The sequence below is a fragment of the Anser anser genome (assembly GCF_964211835.1).
Source record: "Anser anser genome assembly, chromosome: 15".
Classification (NCBI taxonomy): domain Eukaryota; kingdom Metazoa; phylum Chordata; class Aves; order Anseriformes; family Anatidae; genus Anser; species Anser anser.
The window spans coordinates 15,090,671-15,105,042 of record NC_139736.1 but is presented as its reverse complement, the minus strand read 5'-3'; the positions used below and the strand labels follow the sequence as shown (position 1 = coordinate 15,105,042).

Genomic DNA, 14,372 nt, shown 5'->3' with positions numbered 1-14,372 from the left:
TTTAAGAAATACTGTAACTCATCTTTTCATATCTGCATCATGCTAGTAGATAAAAGTCCTTCAACAATGAGGTCCTTCTTTTCTTTTTCCTGAGAAGTTTAGAACTGAAGTTGTTTTTTGGCAGAAGCATAACCTTACATTTTGTAATGAATCTCATCCCATTTCTGTTAACAAGTCTGTAAGGTTAAGCAATTCTTCCTATATAATATTATTACCATCCTCAGTAATCACAGTACCTTCCAACTTTGTCACTGGGAAATTTCATCAGCATGTTACCTTGTGCCAAAATAATTAATGAAAATGTCAAGCCCAAACTGTCCCAAAACAGATCACAGACAAGATTCCATTGAGCTTGTTCTTTCCTGTACAAATCATCTTGCTCTCTAGGTTTTCTAACAAAAATGACTAGGTGTTTTACAGTGCAATTTAACAGTCCATGGTTGTGTCAGTTGTCCCATTGGAGTCATCTGAGTGAAGTTTCCAGAATTCATGTTATAATCTCCATTGCAAAGTGAAAGAAATCCTCTTTCTTTTCCCATGTAGCTTACTCTGTTAGACAAAACATATAACTAGCAGTTAAAATGAAAATGTTTTTTAGAAGTGAAATACTTCAAAATGAGTTGTAATGGCAATATACTTTCCCATTTTGTTTGTATGTTTCTCTATGAAAGCTAATAACTGATATAGTGTTGAAAATTATGAAAATATTTTGGCAAAAACATGTCTGTTTACTGTGTGCTTAATTAAGCTATATAGTTCTGTTTCTTAATAAGAAAAGATATATATTAAAAAAATATGATTAATAGCTGAGCATAGTTAGGTGATCCGTGTGAATAGCATTATCCCTAAAAGAAAAGTGAAGTCATTCTATGAACAGAAAATGGAGATAGGTAAACATCACATCATCACATGATAATTGCTGTCCTCATTGGCAGCTTCTCAAAAAAACCATCATACAGGGTCACTATTTAACACCTAAACTTAGAAATGGTCTAACGCTGTTAGTAGCAAGGGTCAACTTGCACCTGCTAAGGTAGATTTCTAAATCATGCAACCCGTCTGCCTTGATACATGAGAATCAATTACTGAAAGCCTTTCACAATGGTCAAAATGTGACACTAAATAATTGAGTATCACATAAAATCTTGTCTGTAATTAGTTATCTGGAAAAGTAATTATGCAACAAAATCAAGTAGCTGAAATTAGTGATGTGAAGCACCCTGGTTATTCAAAGACTGTAGGAGAGAGTGATATATATTTAACTTGTAACATGAAGTTTTAAACACCTAATTCTTAATTGAATTAAAAAAAAATCTTGCTCAATTGTAATTCTTGATATAACCATATCTGCATAGAAGATCTATGGCACATAAAACAAGTGTCAATGACTGAGTTTACTTTGTCTAAAGTAAAAAATATGATTAGCTGTAGAAAAAAATGACTGGCAAATAGTACATTAAAAAGTAAATCTGTTTTGTTTGGGGGATAAAACGGTAAATTTCACTCTGTCTCTTACATTGAGTGTAAGTTTAATTGGAGAACAGATATGAGATACTCTAAAGGTCAGATTTGTTCTTTTTCAAAAAACTATGATAAATGCAACAACAGAGATGTGAAAGGTTAGAAAAGCTATTAAAATATAATTTACACTAAGAAGTTGTTAGCTAGCATTAGGTAGCTCAAATATTCAAAATAAGGAAGAAAAATGTAATGATTCAAAACAATATATGTTGAATTTAGCAGGCTTAAGTTTCAACTCTCATATGAATATTGTTTAACAGCTATAAACACAGGGAAACAGTTATTTAAACAATCATAATAAAGCTGATTTTTTAATGGGTTATAATAGCAACTGTTGTCATGTATGTGCCAGTTAAGATAGGAATATTAATTCTAATCCTATTTGAAGACCAGGATGGAGAGTTTGATCTGCATGTGTTTATTACTTAAAATTTGAACGGTATAGAGTAGTTGGTTAGTCATGTTATTTAAGATGGTCCCAAAATAGCACCTTCCTTTTCTTGGTAGAGTTAGCTTTGCAGCTGTTGTCTCTATCTGTTGTCTCTGAAGAAAATTTTAACATTAAGAGTTGCTGACGTCAATTTTTTTCTTTTTTTTACAGCTGATGTGGGCTTTGCCCCTGACAGAAGTTATTTGGTTCTAGCTCTGAGTTTGGAAGAAGTTGGTATATAGATTTTCCCCTAACTTTCAATTGATGTGTTTAGCTTTAGTGGGAGTAATACTATCGCTTAAACCATGTTGTCGTCTCAAGGAGTTTTGCTACATCCATATGGAGTGCCAATGATTCTGCCGGCAGCGCCATACTTCGCTGGACTTGTTCAGGTAATGCAAGGCCGCTTCCAACAAGCAACTTAACTCTAGTGCACTTAGAGTAATAATTGGAATTTTTATGGTTGAGAAAGCAAACACTTTTAATACAGGCAAAAGCTCTCATGTAGTCAGTGAGAAGACAGTAGGAAATCAAAAAGATGGATCACCCTAATCTGTGTATTGACATCTCTCATGGCTGAATAAATGGTGTAGTTGAGCTATATTTGCTTGTATTGATTTGTCTGCTATTTAACATTCATGCCTTTGCTTCACGAGGTTGACCACAGGGCAGAGGATTTGCTATCCATTCTAGGTTTCTGAGGGACTCAGCATTCCCACGGCAGATCATAAGACAAAGTAACTTACCATGATGTGTTTAGGTTAAGTGTTTTAGCGCAGCAAGTATGAGTAGTGTTAAATATGCATTAATGCATATGTTATGCATCACACTGAATGAAGAAGTGTGGTTTGTTGTTGTTGTTTTCTTTTTTCTTTTGTGTATGGAAAAATACATCACCTTCACAGAATATTTATGCACATCATATTAATTCTTTTGAGTCCTTAAAGTGCAAGATCCTACTTCTGAGAGTTTTATGTTTTAGAAGTTAACTGGCAATTCCTGATTTAGTTGCTGTTGTTGATTTGTCTGTTTTTACTATATTTTTTTTTTCAAAAAGTAGATATGTTCTAATGTTAGACTTAAAATTTTGTATAGATCATATAGATACTACTTAAGCAAAAGCTATTCCGTTGTTTACAGAATTAAAAAGGACTAAGAAAGAATTCAAGCAACAGTTTCAAGCATTCCCCAAATGAACACTATGCACCTTATAAATGTCAGTAGTTAGATGTTATGCATAAACAGGCTCAAGAAAGAATAATATGTAGTACTGCATTTCAGTGTCATGCTAGTGATCAGTCAGATTAACTGTGGAGGAGAGGCATTTGTTTAAAATTTTCATTATGCACCTTCATCACAACAGTTAGTGGGCATAGAGGTGGAATTGCAACACAAAACATTTTTTTTTCTGTATGGGTCCATTTGGTAATACAGATTGTGAATTATGTTCTTCACTTAAGGCTTAATATCCTATGTTTCTAAAATAAAAATACAGCATAGCACAGTGGCCATTATCAGGTATTGAAAAAATGTGCCTTCTGGCCCATGCAAGCCAATGCTATGTTTTGTGCAGTGAGACACGGTAGCACACTTGCACACATCAAGCAAGCCTTCATATCCATTAGAATTTGGGGGTGAAGGTCAGACACTAGAGCTCAGTCAGACCCTGTGCCATCCTGTCCAATAAATAATTACAAGCAAATCGTGCCTTTCACTCTATGCTGATTGATGTTGAAATTGCTTTTGAAAGTTCTCATAAGTTCCTGTTATAGATTAAGTGCTGGTGTAGGAAAAATAACTGCACCCAACTGAAATGGGTGAATGTAATCAGGTTTAATGGACTTGAGAGCTTGTTGGGAATTAAATAACTATTGATTTGTTGGAAAGTTGCTGTCATTACAAAATGCCACTCTGGACGCATTATCCAAGCGGATAGATTAGAAAAAAGGGCCCTTTGAAAATTAAGGATGCCTTATTTCAAATCTTTTTTCTTTTCTTTCTCTCCTTAGAAAGATATATCCAGGCCTATGTTACTCTGTTTCCATAGGTCTAATATAGTGAAGCAGTAAGAGCTGTTCTACAAACAAATTGGTACATTTACAGGTTTGGCTGGAAAATGTTCTTCATGCAGATTCTTCTCCAGTTTCCCCTCATCTCTACCTCTCCCTAATCTTATACATGAAAATTGCATATTGGAAAACAAAACAAATATATTGTCTTAGTGGGCACAGTAGAACGCTGAATGGCTTAACCCCAAGTTTTTATCAACACTTACGGTATCTGCAATCACCTTATGATACTAGAATGCTTATTTTTTGTCTCTTAAAGTAAACCTGAGTATATAAAATTTAAAACTAAATATCCAAAATACATAGTGCAAAGGGCACTTAATAGACATATCTTTATCAGCCTCTTTTCAGCAATAATTGCATAATGTTCAGACTTTTGATGGATTTTTTTAAATGTCTTGATACCCTAATTATGTAAATGTTTTTACTGGGTTACATGTTGAGAGCCACGATGATGATGTATTTTCAAATATGAGACTGTTTTAACATTTTAGAGGCTTATGAGATTGCAATTTACTTCCTTGCCTGGGTTTTTACAGAAAGAAGTTATTTCTGAATAGGGATTCCTCAGGATTTCTGATTTGCATTTACACCAAGGCTGCTTGCATATGAAAACAGTGTAGAGAATTGCATAGAGATTTGAAGAACTATTTTTTTGTTGTGCTTTGACCTTTTGTGTTCCATGGTGGAGCAGAGAGTACGCATGGAGGTATCTCCATGGAAGTATTTAGAGGTTATTCACCTTCAAGTTCTGTATATTATTTTACCTTATGCTGTGTATACAGCCTTTGCCAGCCTCTGCTTAATTCATTGCTGAACTCTATCCTACATCCTCATCTTGCTTTTGTCACACAGCCTCTTGTTACAGAGTACTGCAGTGTGTAGAACTTACAACCACCAAGAAATGGCAGATATGATGGATACCTCTCTGGAAACACTACATATAACAACCATGTGTATTTTTTCCAATTACATATTAGTGGATATGTATTTGTCTTGTGGAGGTTGTATATTTGAGTAAGCAGACATCGAATGGAATGCGTATGTTTTTGGAGAGAGAATGGATTTGTTTTAAGTTACAGATATGTCAAATGTAACAAATTAAGTTAAATATAGTACTTGAAAACTTGTGTTTTGTTTTTCTCAATAAATGAATACATAGTTTATTAGAATGATGAGTTATTATACTAGCTAAGATTTATTAACACATTCTTACCAAGGAAAAATAATATTTCTCCAATCTGTTCTTCCTCCTGGGTGAAAATTTAGGAGGAAAAATCCAGTGACTATATATGCTGTGGGCAGCAAGGCCTATTTTGTATTAAAAGCTATCAAGCTACTGTCTCTTTGGCAGGTGATACAAAAAAAAATAAAAATAAGAGAGAGAGAGAGAGAGTGCGCATTATGTGGCAATCCAGTAAAAGCTTTCGTATCCTGCCCTTGGTTCCTATCCCAGATATGCCATTTGATTCCCACAGGGGAACCCTTATGTCCAGATAAACAGTGAAGTGAGTAGGATGTCACATGAGTGAAAAAGATCCAGCTTCATTGCCAGGGTGCATGACAATTGCCCTGATAGCAGTAATTTTGGGTGGGTGTTGCTGTACTATCTTACACATTGTCAGAATAAGCATGTGAAATGTACTTCTGTTTATCATCGAACTTACAAAGTCTGCATCAGAGCAACTATTTAGAAATCCATAGAAACGTAATGTGTTTTGTAGAATAATAGGTTAAATGTCTACATATTAACTTAATCTTTATTGCTTTACGTGTTATAGATATGTAAAATATTTGCAATTGCTCTGGATATTTGATATGTTAGGACAATGGTAAGATATTTTAAAAGCACAACTGTAATATGTGAAATTTTAATGTTGAATGCTAAATTATGAATGGCTGGCTTAGGTGGTTCTATTTCCATTTAGCAGAGTTTTTCATACACATTATTATTATAAAATGTAGTAAAGATGAAATTAGACTTTCCAGTAAAGTATTTGGAAATGTTAAATAGAGAAACTTCTATTTCATACAAAACAGGCTACTTACATTTAAAGATTAAGAAAACGTCTTTTTCTGAATATGATCAGTATTTTTTAAAGTATACTTTTATTTTAGCATTAGTGACAAGAAAAACTGTAAGAGTTCTGAGGGCTTAAGTTTACATTCATTGTCCAAGACTTCAGACAGTTAAGCTAAAACACTCTTTTCTTTGTTTATTTGCTTATTGATTTGTGTGGTGGTAAAGGGAGGTAGAGGAAAATAGGAAATAAGTGACTGTTGATTCAACTATTTTAATAAACTGGGAATTACTGTATTTGTAAGTACATCATACTTAAACCTAAATTATTCTTAAGGTATTTTGATTCTGTCTGGTTTTCCATAACTGGTTAACTGGTGTGCTTAACTGACAACTGGAAAAGTGGTAATCTGTAGATAGTTCCATTTTATTTTAGGGCTAAGTGAGAGAATTGCCTAGAATATACTGTGAAAAGTAGTGGTACAGGCTTCTTCACAGCTCCATCTTTATCAGTCTGTAAAATTTTTGTCTTTTTGCTGGATAGGGAAATGTTAGCAGTGAATAAATTCAGCATACTTGTACACAGCACTATGTTAGGCTACCTGCAAAATCACACCTACTTTGTGGCCCTCCAGTTTTTGATAATATTGTGGATATGTTTTGTTGTGTAAGCTTACGCTGAAAATGCTTTTGTAGCTTGGTAGTTTTCACTTGAATAATGGCTTGCAGATAGAAACAATGCTTTAGCTCTTCCCGTGATGCCTGAAGTAGTATCTACTTGTCTTGGTTGTTTTTGGAGTACAACCTAGTGAAATGCAATGTATAATTTCTATTTACACTGTTTGTATTGCCCATTTGAAATGCAGTAAGTAGATGATTTACCTTAGATGCAGATCTGCTCTGGTCTGATTGTGTTGTATGGTCTTTGCAAGTGATAACAGTCTCTTATTACTGGTACTGCACTTCCCAGTGCTTTAGTCAGTGGAGGACAGGTTTTACTACTGCAGTCACTTTTCATCTGACTGCTTTTTAATGTTCTGTTTTTGAGAGAGTATATCTAAAATTTCTTCTCCCTCTGTATGAGTTGCAAAGCTTTTCTCCCTTCTGTATCAAGAGTGCTTTTAATAGGAAATACAATTGGAGTAATGTGGTGGTGATAGCAATATCATGGTCTGAACAACTTTGCTTACAACATCTTTGTTATCAATATTTAAACCTCTGGAAATACAACTTCATATATATATAATATTTTTCTTTTGATACATGGGTCAAGTAATGTAGCCAATATACATTCTCTGTGAAATGTCATTTGTTCAAGAGGCTACAGGCAGCTTTGAAAGTCTTTCGTCATTGCTGTTGCAATAGATTTTTTCTTTTAACCTGCCTTTGTTTCTTACCAGTAAGTGCAGATATCATAAAATACCTGCAGAAGGGGAGGGCACAAAAAAGATTCAGAATGCCTTTCCTATTGACCAAAAAGGCATTTTTTTAGAGGGGAAGGTAGCTTATCTAGATAATTTTAGTTCAACCAAGAAACAAGTGGTAGTTTTCTCCTCCCATCTGTCTAATTTTGTCTCATTAGCCTTTATTACAAAAATGAACATAACTTGAATGAGTCAGGCAACAACACATTAACTCCTATTCTGTCACCTCTGTCAGTGGCATCTCATAGGCAGGGCTTCTTTCTGAGCTCAGAAAAAGAGCAAAAGATTTCATTTGGCACCCAACAGATGCATGTTTTTCCTGACCTACCTTTGTATTTAATGTATCAATGAATTTTAGTTAAGATATATAATTATGGTTACTAATTTGTGTTTGGATAACATACTTTAATGGGGCATTTTGATATGACAAGGAACTGGGCAAATCTGGGACTTCATGGCTATACCTTCTGCAGTGTTTAAGTGGAATAAACAAAAGGATATTGAGCTTGTATGAATAGAATAGTTTTTTATAGATAGATACTACAACAGTTTCTACTTATTTATTCATCCCCCAAATAAAGCAGTATTTTTAAGATTTGGATTCTTATAACCTGCATGTGGAAGCAAATTTTAGAGAAGTGTTTTTAGAAAGTATATTTTTGGCAAAATATTGCATTTTTTTTTTCTTATAGACCCCTAAAATGCATGTTGTTTTTTAAACATGAGTAGAGTATTGCAAGTTTAGAATTCCCTAACTAGAAGCCAGCAAGCTCATAAGACTATTTCCTAAGATCTGGAATTTCAGCTGTTTTTTTTTTTTTTTTTTCCTGACTCATGCATAATCATCAGTTAAAAAAAAAATGTTGTGATGGTCAAGTATCAAAATTTTCTTGTATATCTAAATATAGAGCAATTATTTTTACAGAGTTGGCTTGGATACTTCACCTATTCACCTTCTGGTAAGTTTTTTTATGTAACTTTAGCTCAAGTTAGAAACCGAATTAAAATACAGTTTTTGTTTTATTTTGGTCTGTTTTCTTGCCTTTTTTTAACAGAGGTGTGGATCCGTTTTCTTGGACCTGGTTTCAAACAAAGTATTGTACAATTTTTTTTTTTAACGCAGTGACAGGTCATGAACACTGTAAATAGATAACAGGAATTGATTCCAGGTGGATTTTCCTGTGTCAGATATTCCCCTTGTGTTTTATGAGATCTTGATTATCATGGTTTATGGTAAATTCCGGAACGTGGTTCCTTCTCGTCCTCTACTGGCCAGAGATGCATGAGCTAGATTTCTTGGAGGATGACTAAATCCCCTTTAATTGTGATTTTATTATATCAGTAAAGAATGTATTTATTTTTTTCATGTACATATTTTTTTTGTTGCTGAGAAGAATGTAAAAGCCTCTTGCCTATGTACACAAGAGTCATAACGGTCCATATTTTGGCTTTGTAACATTTTGTTTGAGGCCTCTGAACTAAATAAAACAAGTTGTGCATTTCAAGGAAAAGTTATTCAGACTTTATGGGAAAATATCCATAAGTGAAAGCAACACTTTAGTATAAAGCTAAAAAGATTCATAAAGCAGTGATTTGATCTAACCTATGGTAGTCTGACCTATGCTTTAGATTGAAGGATTCAAAATCTGGTGAAATGATCATTACCTCAGTGCTTCCCCCCCACCTGCAATAATGACTCTTAGTGAATTAGTAAGCCTGAGAAGTCTTTCCTCACTCCCTAGACACAACTTTTCTCCATAAGCTTGATTAAGGTGATAAAGCTCAGCTGGATGCTGAACTGGGTGCTTAAGGTGGGACCCAGGATAGTTCCCTATTCTCTTAACAGCGTTGTATATGTATCCTACGTGTAGAGGTTTTTCCTTTACTTTTAGATGAGTGGATTTAGTGCTTGGCCAGTTTTTGAATATTTGTTTTCTTTTTTCTCTGGTGTATTAGATCTTGTCTGTGTAAACAGAGTAACATCAATTTTTAATATTTTGAAAAATACAGAAAAGCCTATTTCTTAATTAAGCTCACATTTGCTATGTTAACTTGTAGTTCTTCTGAAAAACATGACTTCAATTAATTTTTTTTTGGAAGAAATTTGATCTTGGCAGCATTTCAGATACGGAGTAAACCTCTATAACTATTTCAAGGTTCTCTTAGAATGAAAATTAAATTCAAGTATTAGAACAAGCAAAAAGCAACTCTTTAGAGCCTTTAGAATACAGGGTGGAAGAGGGTGCTGATTGTATGTATACATAATAGAAAATATTCTAAGAAATATGCGATGATAGTTTAACAAAACCTCAAACTTTTCTTGCACTATGTACTTGAGCCACACTTGAAAATGTCTGCTCCTCAGAATCTTGTCTTTTTTGTTGTTGTTATGCATTTATAGTAAATTGTTAGTACTGAGTGGTTTGTAAATTTGCAGTACCTCAAAGCTGTCCTCTATTGGAGCTACAGGCCGTGGTTTCACTGTTTAATCTCCATGCCAATGAATATCACTTTCAGAAGTGCAGCAATATTTTCTAGCTTGTCCCAAGACAGGACAAGGAGAATGAGCAAGCTCAAATGTTTTGTTGTGACAAGCTATGAAAGAGTCTGCTCTGAGGTGAACACAGAAAAGACAGCACAAGCTCTCCTTTCGCTAAGGGAGATTAAGGGTAATAGGAGCAACCCACCTTATGGGAACACAGGCATAAATTACACTTATATTACTATTTTTTAATCTTGTGTATAGATATAAATCTGTACCCATATGTTTAGCCTTATAGCATCTAAAAAGAGAATAAAGCAAACTTAAATCTTGAAAATATCTTAGTCTGCCTGCGTCCAGCTCTTAACATGGAAACCAGATTTTTCTCTTTCCATTTAGGAATTAAGTATCCATATGACTTTACTTCCTGGATATAATGAGAAGGTTCTAACAGTTATCACTAGTTGGATCCAGTAACAGACAAGCATACCATGGATTTAGGACTAACTGGAGCACAGAAGCTACTTGGTCCCAGTTCTCCTTAAAATGCCAGTCAGTATTTAGCAAATTGCTCTACTTAATCAGTTTCCCCTTATGTTTTTTCTAAAGTGTGCAGTTGGAATAATGACTAGCTCCGTGTTTGTTTATTCAGAATCTTAAATGTAAAACAAGGGAAATTATTGTGAATAAGGTTTTTACTGTTTCTAAAGGTTGCCTGTAATAGTTGATTCAAAGATTTTTTTCAAAATTCTGGAAGAAAAGAGATGGATAGATCAATTTCATTGTATCATTGGTCTGTGTGTACTGGCAAACAGTCTTCCCTGACTCCTGTGGTGAAATATTTTGTAGACATATGTTGCTAAAACACACTCTAGCCTTTCAAATAGTGCTGATACAGGAATCAAAATAAATCCATTGCAAGATTCTCAGAGTATCATTTTAACTGCCATACTGTGCTGGATTGACTGAAGTGAGTATGTGTTCTTTTTAATGCAGAAATGAATGCTTTGATTTGTTTATGCCTTCGTCCATGCAGGAACAGTTAAAATCAGGCATAGGGAAACATGACAGATGTTCGTACACGTTTCCCATCTGAAAATGCCTTCTACTGGCCAAAATGATTGTTAGGCACAATTAAGCCCAGTATATACATTCTGTACTATATGCCAAATCTGCTGAATATGTTCCCAACAGGGAAGCACAGATTTGGAAGGAAGGCAGTTTATATGATCTTTCATCTGCAGTAGATTTTTGAGAGTCACTGTGTGAAAAACATAAGGAGACATGACTGACAGCTGAGTCTATGCTCATATGCACTGTGCCATAAACTATATCTTTAAGAGAAATTTTCAGTCCATGGGAAAATTTCATATGCGTTTCAGGGATGCTTACACTTGAAATCTGATTTCTGAGTGGCATTTAGTATTACGTTGCCAACTGACTTGAAAAGCTTGTGATGTTATGCCTTGTAATGTTCCGCATTCAGTGTAATTGTCACTGTAATCAGCTTTATGATGGCAACTCCTCACGATGACTACAGGATTATACTTTACTCTTTCTTTCTTTCTTTTTTTTTTTCTTTATATTATGCCTGAAATGTGAGTTACTTTTTGATTTCAGATGCATACTGGTTATGAAGACTTCCCTCCCTTCTGTAGATCTGCAGACTTTTTGAATTGTATATGACATCTATTTATGCAGAGAGTGGGATTTATCATTTCCAAAGATATGATGGCATCAATTCTTGAAAAAGATGCTGAGAACCAAATACTCTTATGTGTTCAGTTACAATACATATCACAAAATATTACAGTTGGCTGTTCCCAAAAAGCATGCCTTTCTGGTATCGCAAAAATGTGCAGTATTTTACTATTTTTCTTGTGTCAAAATATCTTAGACACCATGAAAGTGTGTTGACCTAAAAATGTCAGTGGGTATTTCATATCTGTCTTCCTCTCTCTTTTTTTTTTTTTTTTTTTTTGATGCGGAAAAACACCCACCACAAGAGGAAAAATGCAAGACACGCATTACTTTTTTGTTGTGTAATGCCTGTCTTTTAATAATGTACACAGCTCTGTACCAGGTCTGTAAAAAGAATCTGTAAGTTGCGTGGCCAGTCAGTAAGTCTTTTAACTGAAGTATGCATGAGAGTACTAAAATCTGTCTGCTATTCTACTCTTACTTCTGTAGTGACACAAATCTGCAAATATAGAGTGGTTGATGTTGGAAGGGACTTCTAGAGGTCATCTGGTCCAACCCCACTGCTCAACCAGGGCTATCCAGAGCAGGTTGTTCCAGGACCATGTCTGGATGGCTTCTGAATATCTCCAAGGAGGAAGACTCCACAAGCTGTCTGGACAACCTGTGCCAGTGCTTAGCCCTCACAGTTTTTTGTTTGTTTGTTTTTAAAAAAGCATTTCCTTATGTTCCAGTGGAATCACTTGTTCTAGTTTGTACCTATTGCCTCTGGTCCTGGCACCGGGCACCACTAAGAAGAGCCTGGTGGCTCCATCTTCTCTGTAGCCTCTCTTCAGGTATCTGTACACACTGAAATCCCCCTGAAACTTCTCTAGGCTAAACAGTCCCAGCTGTCTCAGCTTTTCCTCATGTAAGAGATGATCCAGTCCCTTAAGCATCTTCTTGGCCCTTCTTTGGACTCTATCCAATACATTCATACCTCTCCTGTACTGGAGCGCCCAGAAATGGACACAGGACTCCAGGTGTTGCCTCACAAGTGCTGAATGGAGGGGAAGGATCACCTCCCCTCAACCTGCTGGCAATACTTTGCCTGATGCAGCCCCAGACACCATTAGCCTTCTTTACTGCAAGAACATATTGATGGCTCAAGTTCAAGCTGGAGTTCACTGGGACCCCTAAGTCCTTTTCTGCCAAGCTGCTTTTCATCTGAGTTGTCTCCAGCAGGTGCTGGTGCCTGGGGTTGTTCCTCTTGAAGTGCTGGACTTTGCACTTCCCCTTGGTGAACTTCAGGAGGTTCCTGCCATTTCTCCAGCCTGTCCAGGTCCCTCTGGATGGCAGCACAGCTGTCTGTATTCCTCCCAGTATTTGGTATCTGCAAACTTGCTGAGGGTAAACTCTGCCCTGTCATCAAGATCATTAATGAAGATGCTAAAGAGGACTGACCCCAGCTATGACCCCTGGGGCACACCGCTAGTTACTGGCCTCCAGCTAGACTTGGTGTCACAGACCACCACCCTCTGGGCTGTGCCGTTCAGGTAGTTTCAGTCAACCCTTCTGTCTGCTCATCCAGCTCCTCTACCAGCAGCTTGTCTATGAGGATCTTATGGGAGACAGACTTTAGAAAGGCTTTTGACACTAGGTAGGCAATGTCCACTGCTCTCCTCTCATCCACAAGGCTACTTATTTCATTGCAGAGAGGCTTCTTAGGTTGGTCAAGAGTTACTTCTCCTTGGTGAATCCATGCTGACTGCTCCTGATGACCTTCTTGTTCTTCGTGTGCCTGGAAGTGGTTTCCAGGATTAGCTACTCTGTCATCTTCCTGGGGACTGAGGTGAGGCTGATTTCATAATTTCCTCTAGACTCATTTCTCCATATAACATGTTTGTTAAATTCCTCTTTAGATGGATGTAAGTAGAATTTAGTATATCACTGTCTTTACTAATAGCAGAGGTAGGGAGAAAGTTGACCTGCAGATACAGCTTGTAATATACGTCTCCTGGATTTCATAAAAGCAAGAGAGTGAGAATCCACTGACTTCCTGAAAACTAAGTTTTGTCTATGAGAGAAAATGTCTTAAGTGGTCAGCGGGTATCTCTTGAACTAGTGGACTGCTGAGGAGCACCTTGCATCTTTCTAGGCAGCCTATGGCCTTTACAGGTTGGAGGCTAAAAGTGATTCTGTGTTAACTCATGTGCTGGTATGTGATAATTTCTGGTACTCATCCACAAGAATTGCTTCTCAAGTGTCTCAAATTTACTTTTTATATACTGCTTTTTGGTCATCTTGAGGTCAGTATATCCCTACTGAAAGGTTTCTCATGGCAGACTTATCTTTTGCTTTGTTACTGTTTGATTCTTACAGAACTGTATGAAATTTTTAAATAAAAGTCTTCCTTTAGCAGAATGATAATGAAATGCTGAGAAATGTATTTTTATTCTCTTGGTTCCAATAAGAAATTATAAATCAAGAAGGGAAAAGTTAATCCGGTGATTCTTTGCTGAATCTTACATTGCATGAGAGAGATTATTTCAAAATGTTTGTGTTTAGTATTGTACTTGTAGACAGGTGGATGACATTGACTTACACGTTTTCAATTTATGGTAGTCAAATTAATTGCAAACATGTTCCTCCACCAAGTTTCAGAAATTAAGATCAAGTACCTGAAATACTTAAAAATACTTTCGGGCTAGAGCCAGACTACATAATTATTTAAACCCATCTTTCACAC

At 35.8% G+C, this 14,372-nt stretch overlaps 1 protein-coding gene across 17 annotated transcripts in view; it reads left to right on the top strand.

Annotated features, from left to right (window-relative positions):
* Positions 1 to 14,372, top strand: part of RBFOX1 (RNA binding fox-1 homolog 1) — an 875,363-nt gene that overhangs the window by 599,690 nt on the left and 261,301 nt on the right. For 5 of the 17 annotated variants that reach the window (XM_083800064.1, XM_083800066.1, XM_083800076.1 and 2 more), the window contains exon 1: positions 2,123 to 2,343. The exons of 11 other annotated variants lie outside the window; for them this stretch is intronic. In XM_083800064.1, the coding sequence (XP_083656190.1) occupies positions 2,257 to 2,343 (87 nt within the window). In that variant the 5' untranslated portion in view covers positions 2,123 to 2,256. Of the gene's footprint in view, positions 1 to 2,122; positions 2,344 to 14,372 lie in introns of those variants that run through there. One more of the 17 variants, XM_083800082.1, reaches the window with a different exon arrangement.